This window comes from Lynx canadensis, chromosome B1 (assembly GCF_007474595.2).
Source record: "Lynx canadensis isolate LIC74 chromosome B1, mLynCan4.pri.v2, whole genome shotgun sequence".
Taxonomy (NCBI): domain Eukaryota; kingdom Metazoa; phylum Chordata; class Mammalia; order Carnivora; family Felidae; genus Lynx; species Lynx canadensis.
Window position 1 is genome coordinate 141,805,185 of NC_044306.2, and position 15,051 is coordinate 141,820,235.

Here is a 15,051-nt window from a genome sequence, read left to right on the forward strand (position 1 = left end):
CATTCAGATCTTTGATTTATTTCAATTTTTAGCATAACATTTGATGTAGATTCTCAGGTTGGTGGTTTTGTCCACAAATGCCTAATAATTTTTTTGTATTTCCACCTATTTTTTTGCACCGAGTTGAACAGCAACTTTATATTATAAAACATCAAATATATTTAGATTGGCCCTCTTTTCTGTTGCATTGATCAGTGTGGCTGGAGGCTATGACAGGAGATGTTTAAAATGCAAAAACAGAGTAGAAATGCTAGAAACATCTTAATTAAAACAGTGTGGAGAGGTGTTGTTTAAATAATGCAGCTTCCTAATATTTTAATTTTAATACCTGATGGTACTCCTCCCCAACCCAATCATCTTTTTCAGAAATTTTACCAAGTACAAAAACAAAAAATTATAGTATCCATCCAAAAGGAAGAAAAGAACTCTTAAAGGAAGCTAGAAGGAAAATGGAGATATTTCTTTTGGAGTCAGGGGCCTACAGGACTACCGCTTTCTGATACTACTTTAGGTTGTTTTCCAATAAACAATTCATTATCAATAAAAGAATAAATATTTAAAAGAGTGGCAGGGGCACCTGGGTGGCCAGTTGGATAAGTGTCCAACTCCTGACTTTGGCCTGATCTCACAGTTCGGGAGTTCGAGCCCGCGTCAGGCTCTGTCCTGAGAGTGCAGATGGAGCCTGCTTGGGTTTCTGTCTCCTTCTCTCCCTCTCTGCCCCTCCGCTCCTTGCTGTCTATCTCTCCCTCAAAATAAATAAAAATTTTTATTTTTTAAAAAGTAAAAAGGGTGGCCAAATAAGCTACAATATAAGACTGGTAATACTTTAATCCCAAGAAGCAACAGGTCTGAATGTTTAGATTTCAAAGTACAAAGACTAAGTAATTAAATGTTTTGCTGTAAGTTTTTCTAGAAATTCCAGCTTCCTTAATTACATAATCTCTATGTTCTACAAAAGCTTATCTAGGGGGCTTAAAAATATCAATGTACTAATCAGTAATTAAGCTGTTTTCATTCCTATGAAAGTCTTACAAACATTTTTTAATGTTTTTCTTTATTATAGTTTCACAAAACTATAACACATGAAATCAAAAGGCTAAGTTTAGGTAAAGAGATGTAAATAGCCCACCCTAAGTAGAGTACCTTACAATTTTTTCATAAATTCTTCCAAGTACTTACTTATTAAGCAATGTATGTTATGGGAGTAACGAGAATTGTCTGGGACGGTGAAGCTGCCATCACAGATAGCAACCTGACTCTCACCAAAAGGAAGAGTGAAGAAACAAAGTTTATACAGTAAACATCCCAGGGCCTGTAAAACAAACAAGTATGAATATTGTCAGATGAAGTAATCAATCACAAGACAAAAACACAGCCCCAAACCAAAAATGAAGTATGTTATTAAACAAAAGCCTAATGTTTCTAATACTGGATCAATCCTTTCACAAATTAAACCAATTAATGGTGTAATTAAACCAATTACTGTACTTAATTTTTTAAAAAATATTTAACTGTATCATTTCCATATTTTTCTCTCACATCTGTGGTTAGTTGGCTGGATTAATGTTATCATGGAACTCTAGATCATGAATGATATAACTAAAATTAGAAGCAGCAGGTTCCTCTTGGGAGAAAAATTATAGTTTTCTTTCACTAGGAAAAAAAAGATATTTACCACATAACTAGCATATAAATAATGAAGTCAACACAAGGCTTCTTCTAACAACATTTTTTTAATTCAATATAAAACATGTTATAAAATCCTGGGATTCAAAGTATGAGTTAGCCAGCACAGTTAATTCTGTCAAACATCAATACATTTTTATTTGACTATTCACTTAAACACGTGACATTATTTTATATCAAAAAATTAGTTCTCTACCTTTACATATAACCCTATAATTTTTATCCTAAATATACTAATCATATTTCTACTTTGCTAATCTATATTAAAAATCACAAAGGGCTCTGTCTGCTTCACTTGCATGGCTTCATAGACAGTGCAGCACCAATAAATCTACTTGCACCAATAAATCTGACAATGAAGACAAAACACCCTAAAACACAAATTATATTCTGAAGAGTAGCATAGGAAATTCCCAGCTAAGCTGCTAACAGCTCAAACCTGAGAAGCAGTAATAAAATGTGATTTTCAGCTCAAGAAATCACTATGCTCTTATAAGAAGTGTCACCTACAAGCCTTAAGAGTGTAAAAGTTATTTCTGGGGTGCCTGTGTGATTCAGTAGGTTAAGTGTCTGACTCTTGATTTTGACTCAGGTCATGATCTCACAGTTTGTGAGTTCGAGCCCCACATCGGGTTCTGCACTGTTTGTGCACAGCCCGCTTAGGATTCTCTCTCCCTCTCTGCCTCTCCTCTCATTCTCTCTCTCTCTCTCTCTCTCTCTCTCTCTCTCTCTCTCACTGTCTCTCTCTCTCTCTCAAAATAAACTTTAAAAAAAAGTGTAAATGCTATTTCTAATTCTAAACCGACTGTAATAAAATTATCCAATAGTCAGTATACAATTATATCAGCAATACTATTGGCCTTATATCACCTCTCTTTTGTTAGATTTTCTCCACACATCAACTTACTTACAAACACACTCAACTAACAAACACACTACTTTTATAACTACCATGAAGATCACAATATGCAGAAGCACCTTTGTAAGTCTGACAATATTTACAAAACATTATTTTCAACACAGTCTTCCAACAAAGTTTAAATGCTCTATAAATTTTAATTCTAGAAGAGTAATTCTAGTAAGTTCAAAAACATTACTGTGACTAATGAAACGGTAAAGATTCTGAATGGAAATAACCAGTTCAATGTCACTTAAAAATATTTATACTGCTTTTTTCTGTAAGGCAGATGTTTTCAGCATTTATATGTAGCAAACTGAGCTTAAGGCTTCCCTAACAGCACTAAAAAATACTATTAATGGTGTAATATCTGCATTAAATTACACCTTTCTACTGCCCAGATGACAGTCTACGCACAAGAGATCTGCATTTTATCCAGTTTTATCTTTTCAATCAAACTTTTAATAATGTGTCTTCTGTTAGAGTAAACATTGTGGGAATTTCCAGATAACTGTGTTAGATAGCAATGCCAGTATCCTTAAAAAATATAAATCGAAAACATAAAATACTCTGCTTCACACAGTGTGAACACAACAAGGTGTCCTAGTTTTTTCACATCAAAGGCATTTCCCTCTATCCATCTGATACAATGAGAATTGTTCAAGAAACGGGAGGGTAAAAATGACCTGATATTGAAGGCTTCGAATACCATCATCTTCAATTTTCCTCATTAAAAGATAACATGAAGCATCTCTCACTGAATTTCCTAATGCTTATAAAATCAGCATCCCAGTTCTCAGGATAAAAATAACCTACAATGGAAACTTCCAAGCAAAAAAAAAAAAAAAAAATTTCGCCAAAATATAAAGTGCTAAGTGAATACTTTAACCTCAGTATGATAACTCCCTGAATCAGTACTATGCTGAAACAGAAACACAATCTCTGACCAATATGAATTGAATAATTTTTCTAGTTATTCTTTCATTCACACCTAAAATGTTGCAAGATACTTCTGTTTCACCTGAGTGAATACAAGAAAAAAAATGGCATTATGAAAATTAAAATTCTACTTCTGTCAAGCATATAAACACAGATTCTATTTTCTGATTATTTGCTTCTTTTTTCATTTTCTTTGAGTAATCTGTTTGTAACCCCATAGCTATACTTATAATTTAAGTTCTATAATTATCCATTATGGAAATATTACCCCATATCCTAATCTATAAATGGTATAAATTTTAAATTTATCACAATTTAGTATGCTGCCTGGCACACATATAAAGTCTAATGAAAAAATGAATTAAAAAAAAGGATTCTCTCCTTTTTGTTAAGATATGGGGTAACAATCATGTACTTAGAGACTAATTATCTTTTCATTCAAGCCTTGATAATATCCAAACAGTAGTTAAGCTATGATGTCTGTTGTTTCCTCTGCTGTTGAAATACTCTTTTAGGTAACATGGATTTCAAAAGCAGTCACAAAATTAGATTAGGAAAAACTTCCACAATCACCTCTTCTAATACCTTCATTTTATAAATTAAAACCTGATTGGATGTGCTTTCTACATTATACTATAAACCATTTACTATAAGCCATTTAATGTTAATGCTGAGAAAAAGCAAACTGAATTTGAATTACAAGCTGGTAATCTATAAGCAGTATCAAATCAAACTTATCCATTGAGTCAACTATGTATACGGTTAAAAAGTACCACAAGATTTAAGAATCACTGGTTAAAAAAAAAAAAAAGTGTACATTATGACAGATGAAAAGATATCAAAGATACTCTTTTTTTTTTTTATTACCTTGCTAGAATATTTAGTATCCCAACCCCTATAGGAGGAGGTCAAGAGAAGAGAACCAAGGAGATATTCATTTGGTTTCACACATTATGCTTGACTACTTTCTAAATTATTATGCTTTTAAAATAAACATGATTTTTTTTTGTAAAATCTAGAAGTATTTCCAATGGAATTTTTTTTCTACAACCTTAATATGGTCACTAGTGGTAGATATGGCTAATAATTGTTGAATTTAAATGAATTCACATTTAAAATAGAGTTTCTTGCTAATTTATGAAACAAAGCCAAAATATATTCCCTTATGAAACAAGTTCTAAAAAAGTATATGCATTCTAACAAAAAGTTCAATTATATAAAATATGATCAATCTTAATAATGCAATCCAGATATACGGTTGACCCTTGAACAACACAGGGGTTAGAGGAGTCAATACCCATGCAGTTGAAAATCCATGTGTAACTTTTGATTCCCCTAAAACTACTGATAATCTACTGTGAAGCCTTATCAATAACATACATAGTCGATTAACACATATTTTAATATGTATTATATACTGTACTCTTACAATAATATGTAACTTTTTCTTAATTTTTTTCAGTATTTCTAGGCTGCCTGGTTCACCTGCAAGTTTTTTCAGATCTGTTGCAAATCTCCAAAAGGTTTCCCAATATATTTATTTTTTAAAATCTGCATATTAGAGCACCTAAGTAAGCTTCTGACTCTTGATTTTGGCTCAGATCATGATCTCAGGGTTCACACTGACAGTGCACTGACAGTGAGGTACCCTGCTAAGTATTCAGTCTCTCACCCTCTCTCTCTGTCCCTCCCCTGCTCCCGCTCTCCCTCTCTCGCTCTCAAAATAAGTAAACTTAAAAAAAAAAAAATCAAAATCTGCAAATTAAGTTCAAATCACGTTGTTCAAGGGCCAACTGAATATGCTAAGTAAGATCTTCAATATGTAGAAATTAGTCAATGGCTTGATTTTAATTAGAAAAAAATTGACTCATGTTAGTTTCCATTAAAAAGATCTTAAAAATATTTCTAAGAATTACTTAAGATTTATGACCAGCTTTTCCATACTGCACTCAATCAAAATTACACTCAATCAAAACATGTTTACATTCATATGTAATATAAATTCTAAAAAATACTGTGGCAAAGAGTTACATTATATGGAAGTCCTTTATTTGCTTTTTTATACCTAAGCTTTCCATTTCAGGATTAAAAAGATAAAATGTTCTATTTATTTTCTTCTTCTGTATAAGAATATACCACTTTCTTCTACTTATTATAAAATACCTTTGGGGTAACAGGGGGAAAATAACCAACTGAACTCAGATTTTTTTTTTTTTTTTTAATTTGGTTAGAGAAAATGTTAGCCTTTCTTGGCCTTACCCAGATATCAGCCTTGGTGGTGATGGGTTTCCCTCCATAAAGGTTGATCATTTCAGGGGCTCTGTATGACAGAGTTGTATACCTGGCAGTAAATAAGTGAAATGGAGTGGAGATATAAAAAAAAAAAAAAAAAAAAAAAAAAAAAAAAAAATATATAGATACTACATTGTTTCTACATAAAATGCTACAGAAAACTTTTAGATTCAATAACATTATATAGAAATAATACTATTTTTAAAAAGCTCATTAAAAGTCCATCAAGATTTAACAATACAAAGCATCTATACATGTTTTATTCAACAAATGCGACAGCATCTCTAATGATATAAAAACTTAATTTTAATTAAAAATCTGAAATAAAGACAATGGATTGAAAATATAGTTTTCCTTGAATTTGTTTTAAATAATATAATTAGACTCTAAAACTACCCTAATCAAAATACTTTAGTCCATTAATTTAAAAACAAAATGTCAACCCACTCAAAAAATTATATGTTTATTAAGGAGTTTGTTTTTATGGACTCTAACATAATTCCCGGCACACAGTAGTAAATCTCCTCTAGGTCTGTTGTTTTTATCGCTGTTGTTTTAAAAGTAATCTAGTTGCCATCATTCTAACTACATTAATTAAGAACACTTCTAGAACTGACTGCCATCATAAGCTATTTGGAATTAAAAGACACTGAATAAATCTTTACCAACATAAAAACTCTAAATCCATTATGAACAGAATATTTTAATAAAGTAGTACTCAATCTCATAGCAGAAATTATTAGACTTTAGAAGGACTACCTATATCATGGCATAATTTAATTTTGAGTGTTGATATGTTTCATTTTGTATGAAATATCTTAAGGCTCAACATCCTATCATCTTACTTTTTAGAAATTACTGACTGGTGAGAAATTCTGAATGACAACACTATGAGGAGCAACCTGCAAAACCAAAATACAAACTGCACGAGGACAGAACTTCTGTTCACTGCTATACTGCAGCACCAACAATGGTGTCCACTGCATGGTAGGCCCTGAATAAACACCTGTTAACTAAATAAATGGTTAGACCATTACCTCCTCAACTGAGCCACAAAGCACAAGAATTCCTCATGAGCCTGCACTCATCACTACTACAAAATTCTACTGAACCTTAAGATCTCAGCAGTAAGAAATGAAAATTTCAGCAAGTCAGAGATCCTAAAGCAGTTATAAATCACAACCAAATAATTTTTAAATTATATATATACATACATACATATATACATACACATATATGTGTGTATATATGTATATATACATACATACATATATATATACACACACACACACATACATATACATATATATGTATACAAACATATATCCCCAAAAAGCCAATTCAGTGATTTGTTCTTGTGTTCTTCAGGACATTTATATGTTTACTAAGGAGTTAATTTTTATGGAATCTAACATAATCACCATAGGCTATATTTCCTGAGTAGAAATACATGGTCTAGAAACCCACTGTGTTATACAAATGGGCCAGGGAAAGATCAGCTCTCCTTGAGTTCTTTCAAAATGCATACTGCAGTTCAAATGATAGCTGTTAGTCTTAAACAAATGAGAAACTGTGAAGAAGAAAGGAGACCAAGAAAAAACAACTACTCAGAAATTCCTATTCTGACAGACCTTTGTGCATTCTTTATCATTTTATTAAGGTAATGTAAGATTTACCTAAGATTTATAAACAGTTCTATTTCCTAAATGAGAAAACAGAAAAGGGAAAGGTCTTTATAGATACTCTAGCAACCACAGAAAGTATAAAACTAAGAAAAATAGAGCATATATGACATATTTCTACCAGAGAGCTTTCCAATACACTATTACAAAGTAACACGTTTTCCAGAGTTTTCATTGCATTAACAAGTCAATCGTCTTCATCTTAAATATAAAGTAAAAGCTTACTTTTCAAATAATTTATTATCTTCCTAATAAGAACAAGTCCTCAGTATCAGTAAAAACACAATGTTTAACTAAACTCAATAATCACTTAAAACTCCCTTTAATAATTCCACAAATTACTCAAACCTAATAAATTTCTTGATAAATACATTTACAATGTACATGAAAAACTTGTATCTATGATAAAATATATTTACTACTGAGCTACAGCAGACATAAATTAATCAATGTCTATGGCACAGAAATATTTCAAAGAAATCTATAAATGAAATACCTAAAATCTGTATTAGCAAATCTGGTCCATAGACTTAAGTTACCTAAAATTCCCATGAGACAAAGCACAATAAAGATAGAAACTTACTTTTTAATTTCTTCTTCTACTAGATTAACTCCATCTTTTTGAGGATTAAGAAACTTATTCGTGGCACTGCCAAAGTCACAAAGTACATAGTTTCCACTATCATTCAACAAAATATTTTCTACCTTCAGAAAAAATAAATAATTAGTAGTATTTTCAAAGTGAAAATTATACTTTCATAACCATGTTTTTACAAAATAAACACAAGGTTTGTGCCATATATACAGAGAGAAAGACATAAGATAAATCATGAGGAAGGCCAAATCAATCAGACCAAAAATATACCTGACAATGTCTACTGTTTCTCCTACTGAGAACAGAGAAGTGCTCCTCCCATCCCAGGATGATTTTTGCAGGGGTCTATAAGCCCTAAATCCTTTTAAACCTCTTCTATGAAAAAGAAGAACTAGTAGCAGTTGAAGTCTAGACTGTACCTCCATTTTTCATTCTGACACTTCAGCTTATCTATAGACAAGTAACAAAAACCATTAAACTTATACCTCTGGTTGACTCCTAATTCCATTTTTATCTAAAATGCTGCACTAACAAAACAGTTTTGACTTTATGTGTTAACTTGGAGATCAGAGTTGTATCAACCTGAATACACGACATGCACAGGAGAGTGTGGGTTCACATCCCAACTCTGCAATTTGCTACCATATGTCCCCTTAGACAATATGCTGAACTACTCTTGTGCTTTGATTTCCTTATCTACAAAATGGGGACGCTGACAGTATCTGTTACATGGAATTGTTGTAAAAATCGTATGAGTTAAAACACGTAAAGAGTTAGAAGAGTGGCTGAAATAAAGTAAGCACTCAATAAATCATACTATTATTATTACATTTTCCCCCATAACATTTTCTACCTTTATAATGCAGTCTTAGATGAGCTATTCAATTGCTCTCCACTCTACCAAAATACTCACATTACAGTTTGTTTTTCTTCTATTTCATATTTAGTCAACTTTTTAAAAGATTTATACACAACAAAGATTTGTACAAGACATCTATTTAAAACAAACATAGGTTTGCATAAATTTACACAAGTAAAACGAACTAAGCATATGAAACAGGGCCTATATAAAAGTATGCAGTTCAATGTCTTTTCTGGCTTTAAATCAAGAAGACTCAGCTGGAAACATCAACTTAATATGAAAAAGGTTTACAAGCCAAAACAGCATAAAAAGACATACCAAATTATTAGGGAAAATGTAAAAGCTGCATATTCAGAAGAACTGAAATGAACTACACTCATTATCCAAATTAAAGGACAGATGTCTTCAGTCGTACATTTCAATCTTTGCCTAATTTGTAACCTGTTACACCGTAGGTTGCCCTAGATGACACTTTCATGGTTAACAATCTATATTCTACGTGACATCTTCTATTCTCTTGTATCCTAGGGGGATTTTATTATCACCTTTCATAAATTTCGTATAATCAGTCAGAATTGGGATTCATCCAATCACTAAATATTACTGAGACCTTGGCTATGTGCCAAGGTCTAAATACTAAATACTTGGATAGGGGAACCTGGCTGGCTCAGTCAGTTAAGCGTCTGACTTCGGCTCAGATCATGATCTCACAGTTTGTGAGTTCAAGTCCCGTGTAGGGCACGGGGCTGACAGCTCAGAGACTGGAACCTGCTTCGGAGTCTGTGTCTCCTTCAATCTCTCTGCCCCTCCCCTGCTCATGCTCTGTCTCTCTGTCTCTCTGTCTCTCTGTCTCTCTCTCCCTCTCCTTCAAAACTAAATAAGCATTAAAAAAAAATCCCTGCCCACATGGAGCTTACATGCTAGTGGAAGAGAACAGAAAGTAAACAATCGGCACAATACTATAAGGTGGTGCAAGACTGAACAAATGGAGAAAGTTAATCTGAGTAGACTTAAAGCAATGTGAAAAATTAGCCATGAGATATTTGGGTATAGCGCATTTCTGGAAGAGAAGTTTTTGTAATCTTAGGGCTTGTGGGCATCTAAGAGGAAACCTATGGTTTTTAAATGGTATGTGTAATGATACCTTGAGCACTATGACACTGGGAATATTCAAATCCTTTTGGGGGACCTTTTCCAATGTAACAAGTGAGTGCCATATACAAGAGATCAGACTCCACAAAAAGGTAAGATAAAATGACCTTAAAGAAAATCACCTAAATATAGTAAATGATAGAAAACGATGGTAAATGGTAAATAACTGAGTACAGCGACCCATTCATGCTTGCCTCCAAAATCTCTGCAAAATACCCTGACACCTAATATGGGTTATAGGAAATAGGAGGAGAGCAGAACTGGACAGAATCATGTGGAGGGACATTCAACCTGCATCAATGACGTTCACATTTTTGCTCACATGAAACCTTTTTAAGAAGCCTACTATGTACAACAGATGCAGAGGAAGGGACATAAAAATCTACTTCTACAGCCATACTAGAAACCCTCAGGGTCATGGAAAACACAATTTCTAGTCTATAGTCTTTACACGGCCTCAGGAAATGTACCTGGGACAGAGAGATCCTTTCAGTGCTGGTAATAAAAACTGGTATAGAGGAAGACAGTAGTCCAAGAACATTTTAATGCTAAAGTTCAAAATGTATTAATCCATAAGTAGTCTAAAATTCATACCTTCAGATCCCGGTGAATTATTGGAGTCTTACACTGATGCAATCTTGCAACAGCTTCACAGGTATCACAGAATATCTGTAACACTTCTGCTTCCGTAAAACCTGTCTGCAGCTTCTTATTCATCTGATTCACTACTTGCCCAGCTAACCAAAAAAGTAATTTTGAGAAGACATGTTTTTAGTAAATGAAGACTACCACAAAGAAATTAAGAAATGCCTTTATGGTCTCAAGTAAAGGGGAACTGGCTTTTTCATAATGCTCATGGAAGGATGCTTCCTGTACCATATCATATTGATTCAATAACATACATTTTTCATACTTTACATCTCTGAAATAAAAACATCTTAAGATAGATGATGTTCTGCTAATGCTATTGGCCTTTTTTCAAGATTTTAATTAACATCTATGAAATCAAAGTATGCTTTATAATTGACGGCATCATAGATTTGAAGAAACAGTTATTCAATACTATGCTAGCTATTAGATAAACAATTGTGAGCAAAAATAAAGTTTATATTATCATGGAATTTATCAATTAAAGGCAGGGGTAAACATTAAGCAATTACATAAATAAACACATATAATTATGTACAATAAGGCTAATATGAGAGAAACCTAAATTTAAATTGGCAAAGGAGGATGGGGAGGGGAGGGTGTCAGATTAGGCCTATCTGAGGAAGTGATATTTATGGTGAGACTGTAGCATGATTAGGAACTGACCAGGCAGAGATCTGCGAGAAAAGCATGCTAGCAACAGCAAGCAGTACGTACAAAGGCCTCCATTTTGGAAAAGAGCTTAATAATTTTGATTAACTTAAAGCCAATGTAGGTATGTATGGTCCAAAAATCAGAGAAAAGGTAAAGTGATATGAGACTGACAAGACAGACAGCCATCAGCCATATTTTAGATTTTATCTTGAGAACCAGGGACTTCCTGATCTTTTTTTTTTTTTAATGTTTCTTTATCTTGAGAGAGAGTGTGCGCAAACACGCGTGAGCAGAGAAAAGGCAGAAAGAGAGGAGGAAAGTGAATCCCAAGCAGGCTCCATGCTGTCAGTGCAGAGCCTGATGCAGGTTCAATCTCACATTAAGACCTGAGCAGAAATCAAGAGTTGGACACTTAATCAACTGAGCCACCCAGGTGCCCACTCCAGATCTAACTTTTAAAAGGATCTTCTTGACTGGGGGGTAGGGGAAATCACAAGAGTGGAAATGGACAGATGGGTTAAGAGGCTAATGCTCTAATTCAGGTAAAAGGCAACAGGCAGAATAACTTACTAAAATCAAACAGTCATACCAATGAGCCCTGAGAGGATGATTATATATTGCATATACCACAATAATTGATAGTCTAGTGACAATTCTAAATTATTAAGAAAAAGTTGGCCACCATTGAAGGACACAAGAAACACAAGAAATTAGGGGCACCTGCGTGACTCAGTCAGTTAGGTGTTCAACTTCAGCTCATGATCTCACGGTTCATGAGTTTAAGCCCCGCGTCAGGCTCTGTGCTGACAGCACAGTCTGGAGCCTGCTTCACATTCTGTGTCTCCTCTCTCTCTGCCCTCCCCTGTCTGTGCGCCCTCTCTTTCTCTCTCTCTTTCAAAAGTAAATAAATAAACATTAAAAAAAAATGTTTTTAAAGAAAAGTAATTCAGAAAGCATTGTAATGAAAATTAAGTTTGGGAATTTAAAAAGGCAAACTTATGTTAACTTGAAACCTTCCTTTAACAAGGTTGGACAAATGAATGTTGGCTACTTTGTAATCTGCAAGAAGGTGCATATACACCTGTTCATTTAATACTACTCTCTAAACAGCATTTTCATGTATTTCCTATAATAGCAGAAAACTTTAAAGCAGAAAAAATACCAAATTTTATCTATCAATCCCCAATTTCAGAACACTAAAGTATATTTGATTGTAATTTGTTCAGGACACCTCAAGATACCTGACCAGGCAGGAATTTCCCCCATCCTCTTGTGTGTTAGACACTGAACTTGTTTTAAACAAAAATTAAACAGGATAAAAAGTGTTTTATTGATGCTCATTCACATTCTTGAAATATGTCACAGCTAAACATATCATAATCTTAAACTCATTCTACGTCTTCCTAACTTTCAATGTTGTAATGAGTAGAAAAAAATTTGAACAAATGTTAATCTCCTTTCTCGCATTCAGAGATCTTGAATCACGAAATGCAAGTCCCCAGAAAAACCTAAGAGCTGTAACTGAGCTGCATTTCAAATGTAGGAATAAGTAAAATTTCATTATTCAAAATCAAAGTCTTCTGAAGATTAAAGTAAAGGTTATTCTAATGAAAAACAAACAAACAAACAAATCAGGGGCACCTGGGTGGCTCAGTCAGTTAAGCATCAGACTTCAGCTCAGATCATGACCTCTCGGTTCGTGAGTTCGGGCCCAGCATCAGGCTCAGTGCTGACAGCTCAGAGCCTGGCGCCTGCTTTGGCTTCTGTCTCCTTAGCTTGCTGCCCCTCTCTCCCTCCCTCTTTCTCTCTCTATTTCTCAAAAATAAATAAAAAATAAAACATTAAAAAAACTTTTTGAAAAACGAAAAAAAATCAGATTCAGAAATCAAACGATGTATACTGAAAATCTTTTCAAACAGGATGCATATAACTCTCAAATCTTTCCATATTTTTCAAACAGGTATCATTTCCTAAACAAAAGCTTTTACACTCTGACCAATTTCACCATTAAAATGGAAAATTCAACATTTTTCCAACCACTTAGTCATCCAACAACCTTCTGTAAAGTGCAATCTTACATTCCACTTTAATTTTTACATGACTTGGGTTTTTTTTAATAAGATAATTAAATTTTATCTGTAGTAGATTGCACCACTGGCCCCAAATCTTCAACCCTCACTTTATCCCGGCCCTTTGCCATGTAACTGCACTTCCTCCCAATAAATGGAGCAGAGAGAATACCTTGCTCTTTGATGTGGGCTCAGCCATATGACTTACTTTGGCTGAAAGAATAACGCAGAAGTGGCAGTGTGCCAATCCCAAGCCTAAGCCTTAAGAGACCTCACATCTTCCACTTGCCCTCTTGTATTTCTATTATCTCTATGAGAAAAACATCCCCCAAATAAGCTTCTAGTGCCAGGGAAAAGGATGAGAAACCTGAAACAGAGCCACTCCAACTAATCCCAGCAAACCCACTGGCATGTGAACAAGCCCAACTAAAATGAACAGTGTCATTCCACCAAGCTCAGTCTACAACAAGTGACCCACTGATACACAAGCATTAATAAATGACTGTTGTTTTATGCTGTTGAGTTTGGGGATGTTTTGTTATAAAGCAAAAGCTAACAGGTATGTTATCCGTGGGAATTTCTATAAAACACCTCCAAAACAAAAAGCTCCTTTCATTAAATAATGGAAATATATTCAAAAGACCAACTCTGATTTCTGGACGTCTGGTACCTAAAGCCTGTAATTAATCTCTCTTTAACTTATACACAAGAATATTAACAAATTTAGCAGTGTCAAATCATGAACCCACAAAAATCTAACATTTCACAAAAGATGGCTGTAACAAATTGATACCTCTAACCGTGATGGTGCATATCGGCTATACAATACATTCTTCTACTTCCTACACAGTTTCATCCCTTACAAAATCAAAACCAATGTACCTGATCTATATTCATAACACTGACTGCCTTACAAAAGTACCTTCATTCTTAAACAATTTTATGTAATACAATCAGCTTTTATAGAAGTAAGGGGAAAGTAATTATTCTCCCATTCTCTACTCTGCAACTCACTCTTCCCCCATGAAAAGAAAAAGAATTTATCTAACTGATTCATGTGAGAAAAAGGAATTGAGTATGCCCTATTCAAATCCTCTGGATTCGTTCTCTGGGATATAAAGCCCACTCAGAGGGTACATTCTCATCTATAGTGCATGCAGTACATTTAGCTGGTAAAACATTTGAAGGAAACTTCTAACATAAAAAAGAAGGTGTAATAACAAGAGAAAAATTCAGGAAAACAAAAACACAAAGAACAGAAGAAAACTCTTTTTTAAAAACTGTAATTAAGAGGCGCCTGGGTGGCGCAGTCGGTTAAGCGTCCGACTTCAGCCAGGTCACGATCTCGCGGTCCGTGAGTTCGAGCCCCGCGTCGGGCTCTGGGCTGATGGCTCAGAGCCTGGAGCCTGTTTCCGATTCTGTGTCTCCCTCTCTCTCTGCCCCTCCCCCGTTCATGCTCTGTCTCTCTCTGTCCCAAAAATAAATAAACGTTGAAAAAAAAAATTAAAAAAAAAAAACTGTAATTAATAACTGCAGACAACAAATGACTTGCATCTAAAACAAGAGCAAAGTGC

At 34.0% G+C, this 15,051-nt stretch overlaps 1 protein-coding gene across 5 annotated transcripts in view; it reads right to left on the reverse strand.

The window, feature by feature from the left end:
• The window catches only part of BMP2K (BMP2 inducible kinase), a 130,790-nt gene that overhangs the window by 56,570 nt on the left and 59,169 nt on the right, over positions 1-15,051 (reverse strand). For 3 of the 5 annotated variants that reach the window (XM_030313614.1, XM_030313611.1, XM_030313610.1), the window contains exons 4-7: positions 10,701-10,843; positions 8,081-8,202; positions 5,783-5,864; positions 1,180-1,312 (exon numbers count right to left, since the gene is read on the reverse strand). In XM_030313614.1, coding sequence (XP_030169474.1) covers positions 1,180-1,312; positions 5,783-5,864; positions 8,081-8,202; positions 10,701-10,843 — 480 coding nt within the window. The remainder of the gene's footprint in view (positions 1-1,179; positions 1,313-5,782; positions 5,865-8,080; positions 8,203-10,700; positions 10,844-15,051) is intronic. The other 2 variants (XM_030313613.1, XM_030313615.1) reach the window with 2 other exon arrangements.